Source organism: Parasteatoda tepidariorum, chromosome 5, assembly GCF_982258835.1.
Source record: "Parasteatoda tepidariorum strain Cologne lab strain chromosome 5, Ptep-v5.0, whole genome shotgun sequence".
Classification (NCBI taxonomy): domain Eukaryota; kingdom Metazoa; phylum Arthropoda; class Arachnida; order Araneae; family Theridiidae; genus Parasteatoda; species Parasteatoda tepidariorum.
Genome location: NC_141759.1, coordinates 28,193,218 through 28,216,047, shown reverse-complemented (window position 1 = coordinate 28,216,047; position 22,830 = coordinate 28,193,218). Strand labels below are relative to the sequence as shown.

At 32.0% G+C, this 22,830-nt stretch overlaps 2 protein-coding genes across 2 annotated transcripts in view; one reads left to right on the top strand and one right to left on the bottom strand.

Annotated features, from left to right (window-relative positions):
- LOC107448185 (uncharacterized) overlaps positions 1-14,507 on the top strand; it is a 44,567-nt gene extending 30,060 nt beyond the window's left edge. The window contains exons 9-14 of the mRNA XM_016063300.5: positions 590-667; positions 1,880-2,047; positions 8,468-8,613; positions 12,515-12,574; positions 13,624-13,851; positions 14,475-14,507. Of these exons, the coding sequence (XP_015918786.3) occupies positions 590-667; positions 1,880-2,047; positions 8,468-8,613; positions 12,515-12,574; positions 13,624-13,851; positions 14,475-14,507 (713 nt within the window). The remainder of the gene's footprint in view (positions 1-589; positions 668-1,879; positions 2,048-8,467; positions 8,614-12,514; positions 12,575-13,623; positions 13,852-14,474) is intronic.
- A 7,317-nt stretch (positions 14,508-21,824) lies between these two features.
- Positions 21,825-22,817, bottom strand: LOC147808723 (uncharacterized). The gene has a single exon (XM_087162715.1). The coding sequence runs from the start codon at positions 22,815-22,817 to the stop codon at positions 21,825-21,827; it is 993 nt and encodes a 330-aa protein (XP_087018841.1).
- Between the last annotated feature and the right edge of the window lie 13 nt (positions 22,818-22,830).

Below are 22,830 nucleotides of genomic sequence, written 5' to 3'. Positions count from 1 at the left end.
GTTGCAATAGAACTCACGGGCTATTGACATGAGTTTTAAAAGGCACTATTTTACTCCAAACAAGAGATTGATTTTCGTAATGAAATGACAATTGAGTTATATTTGAAAGCAGAAATATCTTTTTACGTTTTGAGAAACTTAATTACTTAAAAGAACTATTATCATGCATTTGTGTAGGAGATTAATTAATTTTTTTGCAACGGTGATTAAAACCATTTAAAATTCGATTCAAAAATCCTAATATTAACAATATAAAGCTTAAACATTGCTATCATTGGAAGTATAAAATTAAAACCTAGCTAAAAATCCAACAAAACAAATTTAAATTTTGGTTAGAAGCTGTGACATTTTTCAAAATAATAAAATTCTGGTTTAAGAAACTATAACATAAAATAATATAAAGCATAAAATAATAAATTGCATAGTTGCCATTTTTTCCCCTTCAATTTCTGATTATTGAAGGAAATGTGAAGAAATTTTTGTGATGGTTGCGATATAAGAATAGATTTTACTGTATGTAGTGTTCATTTTAACTTTGCGAACACATTATATTTATTTGATACCCTAATAATTGATATTTTGATTTTAGATATTTCAAGAACAAGTGCTCAAGATTGTCCAGCTGACAAAGATAAGTCATGGTCTTATAATCCTAACTTTTCAAATGGTAAGAAACTTTATTACGTTATCACCATAGGAACATTAAAATACAATTATAAAAGAAACCAATAGTTTCCGTATCATCTCATAACTTATACATTTCAGGGGGGATTAAATGGTCCCCTTTTTTGACGATTGCATAAATAACATGGAATTCAAATTGACCAACCATGGCTGGGATTCAAATCCGGCATTCTACTGCAATACGTAAAAACGTCTAATTTAAGTAGAAAAAAAATTTAAGGAAAGTAGTAAAAACAAATTCTGAAAATTTTATCATGAATCTAAGCCCACCCGAGCCTACAATTTTTCTTTTTTTTTTAAGTTAACGAACACGAGTCCGCGTTTGGCCCAGGCCCATGTTTTTGAACTTATGCTCAGCTCGTCTCTTCTCTTCTCTTCTCTACTCACAACACATTTTGAAGTTGTTTTAATTGTCTTTGGTTAGCTATCCTTACATAAGTATAAACCTTGTTCTAAAAAGTTTAATTTATTTATATCTTGTGTTGTAACTTCTGAAAAAAATTCCGATTTGATGATTTTGCACCGCATTTTTCTTTTTAAAGATTACTGAGCTTACGAATAAGATAACTGAGTTAATCCACATTACATCAATGGTAGCATTTTTTTAAAAAACCTTTAAGAAAAATTTATAAAGAAAATTGTTTCATAGCTTTTTAAAGGAAGATATCAGTATTTTAATTTAGTTCAAAATATAGCAATTTCAAATTTCGTCATATCCGCATATATGTTCGTAACTTAAGAATGTCGTTTCGTTCAAACTTGCGTTTAGGATTAAAATTCAAATGTTTTCAAGCAATTTCATACGAAAAATATAACTCATAAAATTTACAATGCAAATAATTATTAACATGATTAGAAAATCAACTTATGGGTTTAAAATTAATGCCTTGCATACGTTCGATTTTCCTAAGTTTACAACATCTTAAAGTATTAAGTCGTCAAATTTTACTGAAATTCTCACTTTCATACTTCAAACGGGAAATTGGAGGTGTTGAAATCATTGATAATTTTTTACCATAGCTAGATCCGTGATCTAGCAAAAGAAATTTCATTGCTTTAAATTTTCTTGTTCATTATGGTCGATTTGAGGAAAATTATTTTAGTAGTAATTAATTATTTTTTCTTCTTATTATATTAGAACGAATTAACAATATATGATTAGTATAATTATGTGGTTATGTATTTATTTCATTAGGACCTTCCCATTGGAGTGAACTGTACCCTAATTGCAAAGGCAAGAGCCAATCACCAATCAGTATAGTTACAGAGCATGTTTCAAACCGAAAAGATCATCTGAAATGGGAGCTTAATGGCTACCAGATTCCTCTCTACAATATGAAGATTGAAAATAATGGACATGCAAGTAAGATTATTATCGAAAAGACACAATAAGCAACGAATTATATAGTAGGGGAAGACGTTGCACCTTGGGACAGTTTGAAAACAAATATCTTTATATTTACTTGGGTAAAGACTATGGTAGAAATGTAAGCAACGTAATATTGCTCACCATTTAAAGATACTATGAAAACTTTACAAATAAAAAAATGTTATTTTATAAGGGAGTAATGAAGTATTTTTAACACCCTTGTGCAGTATCCCAAGGTACAACAAGGTACAGTTTAAAAACCAAATATCTCTATTTTTACTTGGGCAAAAACTATAGTAGAAATGTAAGCAACGTATTATTGCTCACCATTTAAAGATACTATGAAAACTTTAAAAATAAAAAAATGTTATTTTATGCGGGAGTAATGAAGTATTTTTAACACCCTTGCGCAGTATCCCAAGGTACAACAAGGTACACTTTAAAAAAGAAATATCTTTATTTTTACTTGGGCAAAAACTATAGTAGAAATGTAAGCAACGTATTATTGCTCACCATTTAAAGATACTATGAAAACTTTAAAAATAAAAAAATGTTATTTTATGCGGGAGTAATGAAGTATTTTTAACACCCTTGCGCAGTATCCCAAGGTACAACAAGGTACACTTTAGAAACCAAATATCTTTATTTTTACTTGGGCAAAAACTATAGTAGAAATGTAAGCAACGTATTATTGCTCACCATTCAAAGATACTATGAAAACTTTAAAAAAAAAATTTATTTTATAAGGGAGTAATGAAGTATTTTTAACACCCTTGCACAGTATCCCAAGGTACAACAAGGTACAGTTTAAAAACCAAATATCTTTATTTTTACTTGGCCAAAAACTATAGTAGAAATGTAGGCAACGTGTTATTGCTCACCATTTAAAGATACTATGAAAACTTTAAAAAAAAATTATTTTATAAGGGAGTAATGAAGTATTTTTTACTCCCTAGCGCAGTATCCCAAGGTACAACAAGGTACAGTTTAAAAATCAAATATCTTTATTTTTACTTGGTTAAAGACTATAGTATAAATGTAAGCAATATATTATTGCTCACCATTTAAAGATTCTATAACAACTTTAAAAAAAAAAATATTATTATAAGGAGTAATAAGTTATATTTTACACCCTTGCACAGTATCCCAAGCATATATGGCAACGTTACTTTTAAAAAGTAACGTTGCCATAGTAAACGTTGCCAAAAGTAACGAGTAAAAGTACAAGTATTTTTATAAAAAGTATCGAGTAAAAAGTAAAAAGTTCTTATTTTAAAGAGTAACGAGTAAAAAGTACAAGTAAAAGTACGAGTACTAAACAAAAAAAGTAACGATTTAAAAGTACATTTCTAGGAATTCGAAAATTCAAAGTAACCTAAAATTTTATTGAATAATATTCTTATGTTCTTTAATGTTTTTGCAAAATTGTTGTTATTTATTTAATTATTTTTAATTTTGAAAGTTATGGACATTAAATCATTTTTTAATTCGGAAGAATATTATAATATAATTTTATAATATAATCGTATAATATAATTTTTAAATCAAATATAATTTTAATATCAAACTTTTTATGGATTTGCACGAAAAAGAAATGTTATCTAAAATTTGAAAACTGCTTCAAAGAAAAGAAATAAACTGATTAAATATTTACGAGTAAGCGAGTCCCTCTAACTTTAAAACATCGTTAGCGCGACTTATAGTACACAATTATAATTAATAAACCTCAATATAGTTGATTAATGAGAAACGAATATCAAAATTTACGGAAACGACAGATCTTTATTCTTTCCCTAGTCTTATTAACTATTCCCTAGTTTATATTAACTTAAAGAGAGTCTTTTTTTATTTAAATAAAAATTTATATTTGCTAATTCAAAATAAATATTTGTTTATTTATATAAATAAAAAAAAGATAAAAGTGGTAGAAATCATATTATTACGGAATAAAATCTAATTCGAATGTTACAAAGCTCCTTCAATAGTGAACATTTAAAATACCCAGAAGCCGAACCAGAAATCAAAATTATCTGTTTACATATAAAAAAGAGCTTAGATTTATGTTAATTTTAGAACTATAATTTTTTTTTTCAAATTTTGTTTTTATTTTCGGAAACTTTATTTTAAAAATAAATTACCTTGTTCGACAAATTTGATAAACATTATAACTTATATTTGAAAATAAATTTTAAAAAAATGTATTCATATACAGGAGACCCCTATAAATCCAATAAACTACAAATTATATTTTGTTTTTGAATATAATTTTTTTTTATTTTAAAATATTTCATACTGCCAGTTTTTGGATTTGTAATAACGATGTGCTATACTAAATCCACTCATAATCAAAAATTATGAACGAAAGTTTTATTTCAAAATTTTGTGATATGAATAACTAATACGCTTACGTAGTAATATATATGTTACGTTTAATATAATTCCAAAAAATTATTTTGTTGTTAAATAAAAAAAATTATAATATTTTAGATTTGTTTTTATAATTTAATACTTTAAAGTTAAAAAATTTAAAACTTGTGCCAAAATTTTTTGTAATAGTAATATTAAATTAGTTGTTTAAATTATTTAAAAAAGCATCCAATGCGCACACATTGTTAACAAAATTTTTAATTAACATATTTAAATGAATGAAAAATGTTTCAAATAAATATAAAATGTTATTTTATAAATAGAAAATGATTAGATATTAAAATTTATATGAAATCTAAAATTTTTATGAACATTTGGACATTAAAATTTTTCAGAAAGCTTACCGAGTTTTAGAAAAAAGTAACGATTTCATTCGACATTTCCGTTACAAATACTTGTACTTTTTCCCTAAAAAAGTAACGAAAGTACAAGTAAAAGTACTAAATTTAAAAAGTAACGAAGTACAAGTAAAAGTACGTACTTTTTACTTGTACCGGCGGTACAAGTAACGAAAGTAAAAGTACTGCCATATATGATCCCAAGGTACAACCCCACGTTGTAGGAGCTGGTTATTCATATCCTGGCTATCCTGATTCAATGCATGCAGAATATTTATTTTTGTAATTTAATGAAAGATTTTATTATAAGTAAATTTTATTAAATTAAAGATGAAATAGAAAAGCATAAAATTTACGACACCTTTAAATATTCATTAAATTTTTTTTCGTTAAAATGCAAGTTGATGTGTCTGCTGTCAGTAAATGAAAGGTTTCAAAGCCAAAATCGGGCGACGTAGAGCGGGATGAAATATTTTAGGATAATTTGTTTTTGAATGTAAGATACCTAATTTTTTCGAGACGGGCGAGTTATAAATGTAGTCGTACTGAATCAGAATTAGGATAGTAAAAAATAAAAAGCGGTAGCTTCAGTTTGGGCATAGCTAATTTGACAGATTTCTTTTGCTTTCACTTTAAATCTAACACATCCAATCCTCGTGAGTTAAAAGTGTAAATACGCAATTTTTAATTCGAACTAAGTAGTGGTGAATTAAATAAAGCAAACTGTTATTACCCCGGCCACAAAGAAACTGCTATGAAAATAGTTTCACTAAAAGTTTAATCTTTTTTACCACGATTATCGACACCCTGAGAATGCATATATGACTCGCTCCTATCGTAGAGGTTAAAGAGTTGCAGATGGCATTGTATAAATTTGTCCCTTAAATTTAAAATGTTTTTCAATATCGTGATGTTTCACTACACAACTGTTTGAAATCATTCTATGTAGATAAAATAAGAAGTTTGTATATGCAAACTGAATGGAAATTTTTTCCTTTCACTAAATACTTCATAAATCTAGTGTAGCATGATTTGGGAATGCCAACTACTATCCATTTTACAAAATATTTAATAGAATAGTAGACAAATGAAATCTAAAAATTTCAGAATATCTGCCAACAATTTAAGAGCCTTATCACGAAAGAACTGAACTTGTCCTTGTATCAATTGGGAATTGGGCATTTCACCCATCATGTACTCTATTAAATTTCATGATGGAGCTTTGACGGGTAGCTACCTTTTTTGTTTGCTGGTTAAAATCCCCTTACTCAAAAAAAAGTTATGGAATTTGAAATGATAAGAGCAGCTTGCTCAGAAAATGTTTCCAGCTGTCGAAATGGTAAGTGAAAGTGAGATATCAACATGAGAAAATGCTAAGATTGTTGCTAATTCTTTTACAGTTGAGTAGTCGGAGTTGCTGAAGTTATGCTATCTGCAATGTTGAAGTTGAATTTTAAGTTGAAGTTTGAAGTAAGGTTGAAACTTCTTTTGAAACTTCGGTTGAAACTTCGGTTAAAACTTAGGTTGAAGCTGAAGGTTGAAGTTGCAGATGGTGGAATTAGTGAGGCTATTTTTTTATCTATTTATTTGTTTCGAGAGTTATGATATGAGGCGTCGCTTGTGTTGTTGTTGTAGTTCATTTACGTCGCACTAGAGCTGCACAATGGGCTATTAATGACGATCTGGGAAACATCACTGAGGATGATCCGAAGACATGCCATCGCAATTTTGATCCTCTGCAGAGGGGATGGCACATCGAGAATTTTACGGTAGAGCAGTTTAACGAAGACTTATACCGCACACCCTCGGTCCCTACGCAAACTGATCCAAGTGCTCACCCACCCGCACACTGATCGCAGCCAATGATGCTTGACTTCGGTAATCTGCTGGGAGAGGTCGCTTGTGAATTCTGCTGCTATTGGTCGAAGGTTTTGATCTTTACTGTAGTTTACGTAATTAAACATGTGATTGAAATTAGCTGTACTGCAGTGATGGCCTTGTCAAAGAAGTCTGCGTTTAGTTTGTGTTAAGGTTGGAGTGTCCAGATCTTTATGGATGTTTGTATTTAGGGTGAACCATCCGGCACCTGCGATTTTTTTAGATAGGCATTGGCAGATAGATAGGTTAGGTTTCTTAGATAGGTCTTGATAGGCATTTAGTCATTATATGTGATTAAATAGTGCGCCAGGATTGTGAAACATATGGAATGATAGATTGGATCATTGAGGTATAGAGTACAGTTTCTTCAGTTTTAGTGATATGTTTCGGCTATAAAGTAGAGGCTGTGTTAGTACTATTGCTGTTTGTGCTTTATCAATTAGGCTTTTAATATAGTCGTTCCAGGTCAGTCCTATTGTTAATTATGAGTCCAAGATAATTTGATTTTTTTTTATCATTGGTTTCTAGATATTAAACATTTTTGGTTGGCATTGTGTAAATATCTTTTTTTCTTTCTATATGATGATAATTTGAGATTTTTGATCATTGACGGTTGTTTCCCATTTAATACAACAGTCTTCTATTTCATAAATCGTTTTTTGAAGTTTCCGTATGGCTAAATTTGGGCTTCTTGATTTTATTAAAATTCCAGTAACGTCTGCGTAGAAAGCTTTGATGCTGTTGAAATCTGAATTATTTTTCGGGAAGTCATAAGTTTGTAATAAAGTAAAGTATCGGCGCTCTAAATGCTGCAATGCGAAAGAATTGATTTATTGGTTTATTGGAATTACATACATTTGCAGGCTTGAGTTCTCAATTTAGGCTTTGTCAAGCAGAAGAATAGATAGCGCAATACAGAGAAGAACAGCAGAAATATTCATCCAGGGTGACAGCGGGATTTGAACCTGTTACCTCCACGCTTTAAAGAATTTAAAAAAAAGCGACATTCCATATGAACTTCTTAATTATTCGCATGTATTAGTGAAGAAAATAACTTTGAAACAAATTTACAAAATAGAGAATCATTTGTTAAAACAAAAGCTTAGTTACGTTTTGAAGAAATTTTCCCAAAACGCATATTTAGCCGTCCTTAATGAATTCAGGTAAAAATGTACTTCCTTGCTTCACAGTTTATTATTGGTATTGAATATGTTGATTCTGCGAAATTCTTATTTTATTAAAAAAAAATTCACTTTCTATTGAGTTACCGTCACGAGAAAAACTCTCGCTAGAAGTCTTATCCGGAAGTGAGTAAAAACAGTCAGAAAAACTGTTTTATTTCTAGCTTGTTGTAAAGAGGAAACTGTCTTGATTCTGATGACCTAAAATTTAAATAAAATGCAAACAGGACTTCTAGTTTGAAAAAATGGTGAATAGATGCTAGTAAAAGTATTATAATTTTTTATTTTTCTTGTGTAATAAAACATATTAGCTGTAAGAAATTTCGAATGAAAAAAAATGCATGCCATATCTATCATACATATTTAATTACTTACCAAAACGGTAATGCATAAAATTTACTATGTAATGCTGGCCATATATATTTTATTTCTCCAGAAAACAAGTAAAAAATAAAATGTTTTTGGTATTCGCTATTCTCTATATGGGAATTTTTTCCTTACCAGTAATTCAATATACCTATCTTATGTTCTTAATAAAATGTGTAGCTGTGTGACTATTTTAATTTATAAGGGTCATTTTTTCATTTTAGTCGTGATTACGCCAACAGATGGTATAAACCGATCACTATATCTTGACGATGATGAGTATTATTTGGAAAGCGTACTCTTCCATTGGGGTAACCTTACAACTAAAGGCTCGGAGCATGAAATCAACAACCGGAGGACCGTTATGGAGGTAAGCAAATGAACGGAGACAAGTACGTATAAAAGATTATTTTAGAAAATCCGGTGTTTTTTTTATAAAAAAAAACGAATGGATGATACTTTTCTGAAAAACTTTTTTTTCTTTTTTTAACTGAACTATCGTTCTTTGCCTCGGATGATACTGGAAGTGCTGCTCTTCAACATTGCCCGGTGAGCACATGTGAATCAAATTCACGTAGGCAAGCAGCATTACCCACGCTAAATTACTACAGATACCCGTTAAAAGGGTGGGCCACACTCACACATCAACACACAAAGAGAAACATACGAGCCCTGAGTGGGATTCGAACCCGCTACCATTGCCTTAACAGTCAGGCACGCTGACCACTTAACCACCTGGCAGGCTTTTTGAGAAACTACAGAATTCATTTTAAGGAACTTTTTCTTTTCTTTGATTCTTTTATAGTGATACATTTTGTAACTCTTTTTCTTCCATCAAGTTTTCAGTTGATGACTTTTTATTCGAATATAAAATCAAAATCAGAAATACTTACATATTGAGCTTTAAGGGAAAATGAAAAAAAAAACTGGTAGTAAAACAATTTAATTTTTTGCATGTCTTTCGAAAAATGAATTATAATGAATTTATACAGAATATGTCCGAGCTGCATTCAAATATGTCGGCTAAATTGTGTACCGAACAGTTCAGGATTAACAGTTAACGATGCCCAAGATGAAAACACAATAAAGTTGCTTTTTCAAAAAAAAAAAATTTCACAGCAACCATTTTGCCAACTTGCCTTTTTTTTACAAACTGGGAAAATACAGTGAATTTTGTTTCTTATTTTCGGAAATGGTGACTACTGAAAGCGCTATCTATGGAATATTTAATAATGATATTTCAGATATACTAAACTATTTCATTCACTTTAGCATTATTTAATTTATTTTTTTTGATTAAACTAGTGTTTACATTAATTTAACTCATTTGTGCCTAGCGTTCTTTTAAAAGGGCAGTTATTTTTCAGAAGCAAAAAAAAAAAAAAACGTGCTAACATATGTGTGTCCATTGATAGGGTTAATTTTGCATAAAAAATGTAGCTTAGCCGTAATAATGTAACGCAAAGGCGGGCTAGTTCCATCAAAAAGTCCTCCATGGATGCTAATTTCTCCTTATACTTAATCCAGGAGTTCCCTTGTCTTCGGGATTGGGTTCAAAATTACAAGGCTACGGAGTTGAACATTATTCGTCGTTAATCCAAGAGTTAGGTCGGTTGTTCAAAGACGGTAATAAAATATAATTAGAATTAAAGCAGGTTACATCACTTTTTAAGAGTTAAAATGGTAGGTAACGGAAAAAATTTCCAATTGATATAAGTTAATATGTACTACCAATTGTGATGAATAGCTATTTAAAAAAAACGTAAGAGTGCAAAAAATAAAACGTATTATTTGAAAATCTTAGTGGGAAAACCAAATTAGTTCCTTTGTTCGTTGTTGTAGAACTAGGCATCTGAGGCCTAAATGGCCCTTTTCCCATTCATCTTGAAATATCCCATGACGGGGACATACATAGGAAGGATGTGATGTAGGCTCGGAATAGAACCTGAAGTGAGGTAAAAATGAAGAAAGGAATCATGTGAGGTGTAGCTGGCATGATGGTGGGGCTCCATATCTACATCTTTTGGGTTGGGAGCAAGGAGATGAGTAGAACGACTATTTTCTCGTCATTCAACAGTTCCTGGAGCTCTTTGAGAATATTCAGGAATCCAGCTACATTGCTGGGGGCATCTTGAGGTTTCCTCGTGAAGGTGCGCTGGTGTCTTTTCGGCCTAGCACCACAGCCCGTAAAGCAGGCCGGGTGATCGCCTTGGCAGTTTATGCACCTGGCAGGAAGGGAGAGAGGCTTCATACATTGGTAAGTGAAATGCGCTCCTGCGCATTTCATGCATGCTGGCTCATTTAAACATGATTTTTGAGTGTGTTCAAATTTTTGACATTTGTAACATTGTATGGCGTAACGCCCTCCATGAAATTTCTCTATTTGGACAGGATGAGATACATGGGTGAAAGCCCTTATATAGCAAGACGGAAAAGAGAAAAACCTGGTACGTAAAACATTTCATTCCAGAATTTTTTACGAAAAAAATGAAATATCAGTAACTATCAAGATTTCTTTTATAATTCTGGCATATATATAAAACTGCTTCTTTTCCAAGATAAAGTAGATATTGTAGAAAAATTTAAAAAAAGAGTAAGTAAACTCCTCCCCAAAACTAGCTATAACTGAAATGGTTTTACTACCAGCCTTTCCTCTTTTCCGTCTCGCTTTCACCCCTGATGAGATAGAAGAAACTTTGTGTTAATAAAGTCCCGATGTTCTGGGGAATCTTGCAGTATCACTAGAAAAAGGGGGAGGGGCTTGTATCCGTCACCACACCTCTTTCTCAGTTGCTCAATTTTGATGGATTGTCGACCACTTTCGTCAATATCTCTCCGAAGATCATCGGTACGGTGGCCTACATTAAGTCCCCGCACGAGAAACTTAAGTTTTCTCGGGAGGAAAGTGGGTTTGGCCGGTGGAGATGGCTCCGTCGATTCAGGGTTAGAGTGAGTTGTCTCTGAAGTAGTTTCAGGGCAAGTTGTTGAAGGCTCCTGGGTATTGCCGGTGCTATGTCTTTTCTTCCTTTTCCTTTTCAGTCTTTTGGGAGAAGAAGCAGGGATATCAGGCTCCTTTTCTACGCGCTTGTCTGCCGTGAGCTCGATTTGAGTATTTTCCAGTTGTGGATCACAGGAAGTAACTGTTACTGCAGACTCCGTAAGCGTTACTGTTTGTACTGATTTTACAGTTTCTATGGACATGGTCGTTTCCACGGGTTCCACAGGACAAAGTTCTTTCCTTTTCTTCCTTAAGGCGATAAGTTTATATTCCTCCATTAATGGTGGTTTGCACTTTTCCTGCTGCCATTTGAGTTTCTTTTCTGACTGTTCAATCATAATATCAATTATATCATTTTCAGAAAATGGATCAAAGAAATTGTCGAAAAACTCACTGCGTTCCTTTTCTGTCTTAAGTAGGTTGAATTTCTCGTTGAGGTCGAGAGAACGCTGCACGGGTCTTTCAGTCCGCCGCTTCCCTCCACGTGCACATCGCTGGAAGGACATAGTCACAGAGCTCGATCACAACGTCTTGAATGCACTCGCTATTGAAATTTTTCTCCCCGTCTTCGGATGACAATGAAATTTTGTTGATTGGCGAAAACCAAGTTAGTAACATTTTAAGAGCGAGATTATAATCACCAAGATTAGAAGAAAAGTAATATTCAAACTATTTAACTACATATTTATAATAATACTTTGCTTTATTTAATTTACTATTAGTTTGAATTAAAAATTATGCAAGCATACTTGTAACTAATATCAATTACTAGTTATGTTAAAATTAAAGAGAAAGCGAAACTAATTGTGTTACATTAAACATTTTCATTTTGAATCAACCATCACTTTATGTTATTTTCTCTGGTTCATTATTTCCTCTAAAAATGTCACTTGTCTGCTTCTTCCACTAAACTCTTTATTTTATCTAAAACAAGAAATATTATCTGCGACAAAAAATTACAGTTCGTGAAAAGTTATTGCAAATATGTGTAATTGTACTAAAAGACATGTTTAACACTTAGAACTTCGAGTACTTTTAATAACTATTTAAACTAATGTGAGCCCTAAATCATTTAAAATACATAATGCAGTAATTTTATAGAACAATTAACAATAAAAAAATGAAGCGGTAATTAAAAATGAACTCATACAAAAAATTTGATGTTCAGAGTTGGTCATAAAAAGGTACACTGGAATGCTGAAGGTTAAGAATTTTAACTTGCATCATAAATATTTGGATATTTTGTATATAAATTTGCTTTAATTTCCAACAGGGTCACTTCGTACACAGAAATGATAAAGGTGAAATTGCAGTCGTTGGAGTTAATTTTGAAGTAAGTTTTTCATAAAATATGAAATATTTAACATAATTTTTCTACACAAATAGCTATCGCTTATTTTTATATAAATTATCATCAACGGTCATGCAATGAGACAAATTACTACGTTCGAATCGCAAAAATTTCACTTGTGGCCTACAAACATTGTTTTGTGACCGCTGGTTTGGATTAAAGAGTTTTTAAATCAAAAACTATGTAACCATTTAGTTACGGAAATCCGCTTCTCAGTATAGGTTGCCTTCGAACTTCAAAGCCGAATGAACCGGAATATGGCAGTAACTGCCAAAAGTGGGGTATAGCATCCTACCCGCCTCGTTAGCTATTTGCAACTACGGCAACTCTAGTTTCAAGGCAAACCATGTACCGAAGTTTGGGAAATATTATTCTAGATGCTAGCAAGCTTGCCAGATATGCTCTGCTCACGGCAAATTAACAGTGATTATCCTGGAGTAGAGAACATGTAATGCTGACATTCTCACATGTGTAATGTTTTCCGACTAGTCCAGAATTAGTTCGCACTCTGATTTGTATCGAATTTTCATTTAGAGAACACCAGATACCTGACAGGCAGTACCATTGAACGACACCCTTGCAATGGTAGGCGATTTCTCGTTTGGGGTGGATATATATATATATATATATATACTGAGCTCCGGAACATATCTACATTTTCATACCGAAACCATGTTAGGCCACATTTATCAGACATCATTCTAGAACAAGATGTACGTTTTCTTAGTAGAATTTGTGTCTAGGGATGATAACCCAGTAAACATCCTCACCAAGCAAATATCGTAAGAGACTAACTTTAATCTGAAGATATTACCCGTATGAAATGGTCAGCATTCTCACGTGACTTAAATACAATAGTGCAGGCGAGGACATGCTTGGCCAAGGAATTGCAACCCTTTAACCACCTCATACGTGTGTCAAACTTCCTTAAAGTCTGGTAAAAAGTGAAAAATCCTTTAATTCGTAGGTTGTTTCTACATGTATTTGTTTCATTTTAAATAAATAAATACTTTAATATTTTCTTTACTTAGGTGAACAATAAAAAAATTAGATCATTGGATAGAATTTTATCTGTAAGCTATCTGTATAAGTATAAAGATGAAACATTTGAAGGATTCAGAAGTCGAATAATACTGGAAGAATTTGCTCGTAATGGGTCTAGTGTTTATCGCTACAATGGATCCTTGACTATGCCACCCTGCACCGAGAATGTCACATGGTTGATGATCAAACCGCCTAATTATGTTGAAAAATCACAAGTACGTACTTTTTTCCATAATTGATAATGATTGTTGTAACCAGAGCTCTCAAACGAAAATTTCTACCTTTTCACAATACTTCAGTGGCAATGAAATTACAGTTAAGTAAACAAATCTGATAAGATAAAAATTTTAATATAAAACAAAGAACTTTGCCAGCAGTTAACACTACAGTTTACTTAACGACATTTTTAAATAAAGCAAAAACTTCAACCAGTATTTTAAAACATAACAGCTCTCTTAACAAGTCTTAATGTAAAAAAAAATTTTTTTCCTGCTGTTTAACCCTTTAATGGGCCATTTATTTCTTGTAAAGGTAAATTAAAGTATTTTTGGAATAGAAATTGATATAAGAATAGTAATTCATATAAGAAAAAAACTCATTTAGCTTATATGAAATTAATTTAAATTTTAAAGTACATTTGCCATGACCTATTAGGAACTTATTGAGTTTTATTTTTCGTTTCTTATAAAATATATTTTAGAAAGGCTACTAACTTCAAAAAGGAATTATGTATTTTATAACTTTTATATAAAGCAGATATTATGCCTCTGGCAATGAGATTTAGGATTGGTTTCTTTAAATATTTTAATAAACTAATGAGTCTTGGTGATTATAACAGGACAGCTGCATACATCTTGAATTGGAGAGGTAGTCAGCGTTTGAAAAGAGACACCCCATTGGAATATGTTAGGAAGGAATTGAATTTGAGGTCGTTGCTTCAACCACTCTATATTGTTTGCTTCCTACGGTGACCCTTAGAGGCATCAGTTTTAATGACACTCTGAGATCTCAAGCCAATAAACAGGTGGACCATCCAGACCTGTTGGCCCCAGAGGTTGTCAATAGTATCCCTTCTAGGGCCTTGGTCATTTACACTGACGGTAGCAAGTTGGAAGACGGTAGAACCAGGAGTGGTGTTTTTGTGAACAGTAGTGATTGTGATGACACCAATAAGTCTCCGATGGATCCCATCGCATGTCGGGGTACATGGCAATGAGACAGCCGATGTGCTCGCCAAGAATGGCTGTGATCTTCCTATGGACTGTTTGAACCGTCTTACTCCCACTGAGATCCACTCCCTGGGAAAACATCGTTTGCTTCCAGTGTGGCACCGTACTTCTTCCCATCAGTGGTATGCTGGCAGCCGCCCTGGCCTATCATTAACATGCAGCTGCCCTCGGCCTATCCAATCGGCCAAGGCCAGATTTCGTGGTGGCCATCTTAAGTGTTTAAGATTTCAAAATGGGGAGAAGACTTTCCAACCTTGTCCCTGCTCACAGCCTGTTAGTCCTGACTACCTTCTTTTTAGCCTTGGCTCTTCTTATAAGCAGCTGCTGGTTGATCGGGACTTTCTGCAGAGATATATGGGGAACTGACGCGACGGGGCCTTCTGAACCTGGTCTAGGCTTTCCTTCTCCAGGGGGATGTGTAACAACAACAACAACAACATAACTTTTATACGATTTCTTAAACTAACAAATGGTTTACCAATTTTATTCAAACGCAGTTCAAGAAAGCTGAAGTTATTAACAAATGGAAACCTAAATTAAAAGTGGTAAAAAAGTTCGCCATGCACTTTAAAAATTTGTGGTAAGTATACTTATCACGGCCTTTGACAGGGTTAAAACATCACGATTTAATTAACAAGATTTTTAATCATTGTAAAGTACTTTGCGAGCAAATGGTTATTTAATGTAAAGAACTTTACAAGCAAATAGAGTTTATGGTTCACTTAGTGTTCGTGGGTAAGAGATAGAGGACATTAATGTGCATTTTACCGAAAAAATAATCAAAGAAATTCATGCGAAATGGGAGGTTATGTTTCAGTTAAAGTAGTTGTTTATTTAATCTCAAATAAACTCGTATAGGTAAAATATTGTGAGTCTGGTTACAACAATTCAACAAATGTTACAAACCACAAGAAATGTAAAACTAATTGCTTTTGAAACGTTCAGCAACCACTATACTTTAAACGACTAAGAGGTGTAGTATGTCACTTCGATTAGAATAAACTGTTTACAATCGAGAAGCCATAGCAGTGATGGCAACTGCTCCGGACACGCCAAAATACTTAAAAATAACGGTAAATAACGACAATTTTGCTAGGTTTTTAAATGGTATTGCATGACTAAGTACTGGTAGAATGGTAGAAATCACATAAATCTCGGTGCGCTGCCGCGAAGCGGCATTAACCGATCCATCTGTAGTAATAAATCGATGATGAGGAGTAGTGAGGAGGAATGGAGATGGGAGGAACAGGGGGTGCTTAGCACCAAAAAATAGAGAGAGGGTTCATGTGAGTCGGCTGGGGCTGAGTGTATTTCGTGTGCTGGGGCAACACCATATCCTTAACCCCTTGGGGACGGGTGATTCAGAAAAGCATTCGTACAAAATCAGAATCAAGTTGCAATTAAATAAAAAACGGTAACTTAAATGCAGTCTTTGCTAATTTGACAGACTTACTTTGCTTTGACTTCAATTATTGTTAGTTTAATCATATATATAATCAATGTTAGTTCAAAGTATAACTAAATAGTTTTATTTTGAACAAAGTAATGGTGAATTAAATAAATCAAAGAATTATAACTCCGCCCACAAATGAACTGCTAAAGAACTACTTTGATTACCAGTTTTATATTTTTACCCTGATTGATACGGTTTTATGCTGTCACATATTTGTGACAGTCGGCGCGAAAGGGTTAAGGAAAAAAGGCACTGATTGGGCTAAATTTAGTGTTGTCGTCAATTAGTTCTATATCTAGGAGTGAGTTAAAATTACTGGTGGTACAGGTTTTTGCTTCATCGTAGAAATTTTTATTTAAATTTTTTATATAGACGTTGATGTCATCAATTTTAAGATCCCTTTTTATACTATTATTGCTAATGCATTTAGGTGCGCCGACGAGTCTTCTAATAATCTTCCCTTCTGCCATAGAGATGACTAAGTACTAAAAAGTGGTCAATTATATCAGCCTTCGAATTATTTAGAAATAGTGGTGGATAAAGATCTACTAAATTGAATTTATTAAACCAAGAATCACAATTGATAAGCTACCACTTTAAGATATATATTTGCTGTCCGGAGCAAGTTGGCATCTCTGGCATAATCGTCCTGTCAGACTAAACTTTGCAATCGAAATCCGCTGTTTAGAAAAGGGTTAAAAAAAGATATTTTCTTATGCCAGCTTTCAATTTAATACTTTGATTTAAATGATTTAAAAAGGTATATTTTGTAGCTTTTATATTAACACGTTCACGCCGTGGTGACCCACCGGTGGGTCACGCTAGATTGTCTCATCTTGGCAGAGCATCGGAGTAAAAACTGGTTTCAATAAATTTCATTTTTTAGTTATTTTCCGGGAATAATTAGAATCCATAACTACCAATTGTTTTTAATGGGTGCAATTTTTATATTGAATTGCTTCCTCGCCGTGATAATTTTCCTTACAGTGAATTGTTATTGTTGAGAATAGATTAACTCCTCCCGAATATTATCTAATATCATACCTGCCAATTTTTAATCCCTTGCAATTTTATTTTTCACAGTGGTATTAAAATGGAATTAAAACTTCAATTTTAAGCAAACAAATACGTTGTATTTGAGAAAACTTAAGTTGACAACCAGGATAGTAACGCATATTAATATATGTGCTTAATTTTTGTAAGAATAGTGGTGATCAATATCATTTAAAAATTAAGATTATAAAAGAAAAAATAGTATATAATTACTACCACTTTAAATATGAAAATAAAATCTTCCCGAAAATCCGGAAGAGTTGGCAGGTATGTAATATTGAAATAGTTCTTCTACCAGTAATTTCACTTTTCCCGGCGTGAACGTGTTAAAATGGGGTATTACGTATAGTGAGTTCAGACGGATAATACTTATAGCAATAAATACTAAAATATTTAAATGATTGTACTACAACTATTGTACTATTTTGCTTTAAAAAATACTAAACACAGCTTTACGTAAAAAAAAATTCTTTAATTTTTCAGATGGAAGAGCTCTATTCATTGTATTCCGTAAAAAGGGGTACTAACGATGAAGAGAAATGCCATCTTATCAACAACTTTCGTCCGATTCAACCATTAAATGGACGGAAAGTTTTTTCATAATTCATAAACAGTAAAAAAAATAAATTATTATATGATTTACAATTTGTAATCTATTAAAAACGAGTGCATTATATAACTGAAAAGATAAAATTCATTTTGAAATCCTTTTTCTAACTTGTGTTCTTCTACTATGTTTTTAATTTGACAAGGGATTATAAGCATAGACGTAGTGTGTGGGGGAGGGAGCACTTTTTTTTAGATAACTTCATTTAATTTAAGTGGTATATATATATATGTTACCGTTAAAGAGTATAATTTAGTTATTTCATAGAATAACTAGGTATTTTATGAAATAACTACTCAGATGAATTAGTTAGAGCCCCTAGCGGGACTGATGCTAAGATAACCATCACACATGAGTATGAGTATGAAATAACTAGACAAGTCAGTTAAAGTATATATGGGTCATTCTCACAAAAACAGTCATTTTCATGTTCCCAGTATATTTTATGTTTGTTTTACAGCTTACGAAAAAAAAAATTCAGGGAAAGTGTCCTTCAGAATGAATAAAGAATAAAAACAAAACAACTAACAAAAGAATAAAAATAAAATTATCAATTTTTATTTTTTATTTATTTTAGATAATTAAAATATACCAATATGTCATTCCCTCACTTGTCCCCACTGCTGATTTAAAAAAAGAAAAAAATTGTTTCTAAAATAATAAAAAAAATTTTGCGAATTCGTGTTTTTTATTTCAGAATACTGAAATATAGAATTCAGAAAATCAATTTTAAATTTAATTTCTGATAAAAATATTAACACAGCACTATTTTAAACTTTGTCCCCAGTGTTTCGCGTCTTTCCCTCACAACAATGTTCTTATGACCTGCAATCTTCTTAGAATAAAAATATTTTAATAAAAACTTCAGAAGTTAACAACTGGCATCATAGAACAAAATTGCAGTATGTTTCCATCTTCAACTTAAAGAAGCTTTGCTGTGGAATAAATTTGAATGAATCAAACCAGGTAAAATTTTTTACATTTGTCATTCCCTCATGTCATTTTTTAGAGTAAAATAAAATACAACTTCATCGAGAAAGTGGATAATTATATGTTGCTTTCTTGTATGAATATAATTGTATGTGATTGACTTCAGAAATTAATTAGGCCTAACTGTTATTTTTAAATTTTATTGAATTCGTCATTCCCTCACTAGTGTATAAAGTGAGGGAATGACGCTAAAGTGAGGGAATGATTCAAGATGAGTATATTATTAATTTTTTTTTGTTCAATCGTGCCGGCCAATTTTATTTCCCAAACCTGTAAAAACTATTAAATATATAAGACTAAATTATAATAAATATTAGATATACTTAGTATGTTATCATTTTCAAACTTTAGGTAGATGTAACTTAGATAAAAACATGTATTAAAATAAAATATCATTCCCTCACTATTAGTGTCATTCCCTCACTTTTTAAATAGTGAAAATAATTAATTTACTTATTAATTAGTTTGAAAAATAAATTTAAAAAGTAATAAATTAATTTATTAAATTAATTAATTTATTTATTAAATTATTTAATTAATTATTATAAATTAATTAATTATAAATTAATTATTTAAAAAATTAATAATTTAAAAAATTAATAATTTAAATATTACGTATAATTTATGGGATATATACTTTCTTTATAATGCCATTACATATTTCTATTAATATAAAAAGTTTCAGAGCTTTTTATTCACTTTACTTTTTGGGGATTTTATGAACTGAAAAATGACAGTTTTCGTGAGAATGACCCATATATATGTAAAGAATATATGAAAAACTTCATACTTTATCTAGTTATTTTATGAAATAACTAATGATAGCCCGTCAAACTGAAAAATAAACAATTTCAAAATTAATTCATCATAAATATATAAAATGTTTTGAAAAATACATTTTATCCCTAGTTCAATTAATTGATTAATAATAAGGAAAAACAGGTGATATAATTTATTATTGCTCAGATTATTAACTACGTCTGAAAGTAACGGGATGAAGCTTACACACAAACGTGTCATTGCAAGGCAGCTAAAAGCTGTTCAAAACTGACTAAAGCGGCTGGAACCGGTTTAAAGAACTTTTAACTGCCGTATTTCATACTTCAACGATCAATTAATCGTTAAAGTAATTTAGTAATTTAAATTAAGTAATTTTATGTACTTTAACTGACTTGTCCAGTTATTTCATGAAATACCTAATTATTCTATAAAATAACGAATTGCACACTTTAACGGTAACACATATATGAATATTGATATTTTTGTATGAAAGCGTATTTACGAATAAATGTATTAATAAAACTTTAAACAGACGTTTTTTTTTTTAAAAAAAAAAAAGTGTGCCCTCTCACTTCACCCCTGTGCTTTGTAATGAGTTTATACAAAAGCATATGCATACCTGCTAACTTTTAAGCATTTTCAGTAAAATTTTATTTTTATATTTAAAGTGACAGTAACATGCTTTCTATATATCCTTGCATTCATAAATTTAATGTGTAATAATTTTGAACACAACTATTTTTAAAAACATTAAGCATATATATTAATATGTGATACATTAATGATTGACAAATAAAAAGAGCCAGAGGAGCGTTTTTTGTGCTCAAAATCCTCCTGCATAAGAATTCAAAGCTTGATCTATCAAATAAAGGAACTATCTATATACATGCGATTCGACCAATTCTAACGTATGCTTGCCCGGCCTTCACTACTATAAGCAACAACCTAAAAAAGAAGCTATCTACAACTGAAGGTAAATTTTTACGCACAATGACTGGCGCCCCAAAGGGCGATTAGCAATAGATTACTCAGAACTGACTTAAACATTGATGATATCAATTGCTTTATAGCTAAATTGACCACAAAATTTTATAGCGACGCAAAAACATGCACCACATCAGATTTCAATAAGTTGTTCGATATTGATATAATCCGTGATAATTCCAATTTCAGCCCAATTACCGCCTTTTTATGCTCAGACTACATACTATCAAAATACTATTAACTTTATCATACAACTCTACTCAAGGGGATCTCCCCATTCCAAAGATGATTTTCACTTCAAAACTAAAGATTTACATCTTTAGGGGCTTGATTTGTTGTTACAACATACTACAACTTCATTGATATTTAGGACCTCCTAGAATACGACAAAACAGATTCGATGAATCGATTAGAGGCGCTTCGCGCCAAACGCCGAGATAACCCCAATATCCAGCATCCAGCTTCATGATTGACAGTTCACTCAGATGAATTAGTTAAAGCCCCTCGCGGGGCTGATGATAAGATAACCACCGCATATGAGTATGAGTCATAGTTGTCAGTTTAAGCTTTTTCATAGCAACACGTTTATTTCTGCCAAAAATTTAATTCAATTTCTATTTCTCTACCACTGGTAAACATCACCCTCGAAAGGATTAAAAGTTGGCAGGTATGCACATGTACCAATAAATAAATTCTTCGGTAAACAGACATATTTTTCGTTTTTCTCTTTCTTTCTGAATTTCTAACGGTCACTTACACACATTCTAATTGAATCCAGTATTAGGGTGTCAATTCGATGGATGTTGATTAAACGATTCGATAAACAATAACAACAACTTTATTTTTAGTTATGATAATGAGAAGATGTTCTCTCGTTGATGGTTACATACATTCTCCTTCTCTGGTTCATTGAGCGCATGCGCATTCCTAAAAAGTTACAGATGGCGCTGCCCCATGCCGCCCACCTTGAAAGCTTTAAGAGCTTTCAAATTACAACATAAAAAATCTGCAAAAAACATATTAATTAATAACAAGTAAAAATTAGTTTATACAGGACTTCTTGATTGAAGTAATGAACTAAAAGTCAAATGTTCAAAGTTTGCAAAGTTTTGTAACAGCTCTTGATGTCATGCCCTCAGCTGTTTTTAATGCCACGACTCTAACTTTTCCGTCATGTCCAGGATGCACAGAGATCACTCGACCAAGTTTCCATTTCGTTGGTGGAAGATTATCATCCGAAATGAGGACAAGATCACCAATAATTAAGCTTTCCTTTGCTTGCTTCCATTTTGATCTTTGCTGTTGTTGAATAATATACTCTTTCTGCCAACGATTCCAAAAATGTTGGACGATTCTTTGAGTTAACTGCCATCTGGAAAGACAGTTCATCTTTGTTGTGCTGTAGTCTGGTTCAGGTATAGCTGTTAGAGGACCACCAGCTATAAAGTGTCCTGGAGTTAATGCTGTCAAATCACTTGGATCGCTGGACATCGGTGATATTGGACGTGAATTTAAGCACGCTTCAATTTGTGTGAATACAGTATAAAATTCCTCGAAAGTTAGTGTTACGTTGGATACGATTTTCTTAAGATGTTGTTTCACACATTTTATGTTAGATTCCCAAATTCCTCCCATGTGTGGAGAATTTACCGGGTTAAAATGCCATTCGATTCCATTTTCACTTAAATAATGTGACACTTCGTCATTGTGCTCATACGATTTAAGAAGCGTTGTAATTTCTGCTTTTAGTTTACGATTTGCTCCAATGAAGTTAGTGCCGCAGTCACTGTATATATGTGAGCATTTTCCTCGACGAGCAATAAATCGTTTAAGAGCTGCGATGAAAGAATTAGTTGTTAAATCGCTGACAAGTTCCAAGTGCACAGCTTTCGTTGAAAAACATATGAATAGAGCTAAATATGCTTTGGACGATTTAGCTCTGGTAGCTCTCGAAATTTTTACCAAAAAAGGTCCACAATAGTCCACACCGCAATGTGTGAATGGTCTTGAGGGATTTACGCGTGAAGCTGGTAAATCTCCCATTTGTTGCGTTAATCGTTGAGCTCGATGACGCTTGCACACCATGCAATTCGCTATG

Excerpts from the sequence above, each read along its gene's own strand:
- LOC147808723 (XM_087162715.1), bottom strand. The coding sequence starts at position 22,817 with ATGGTGTGCAAGCGTCATCGAGCTCAACGATTAACGCAACAAATGGGA.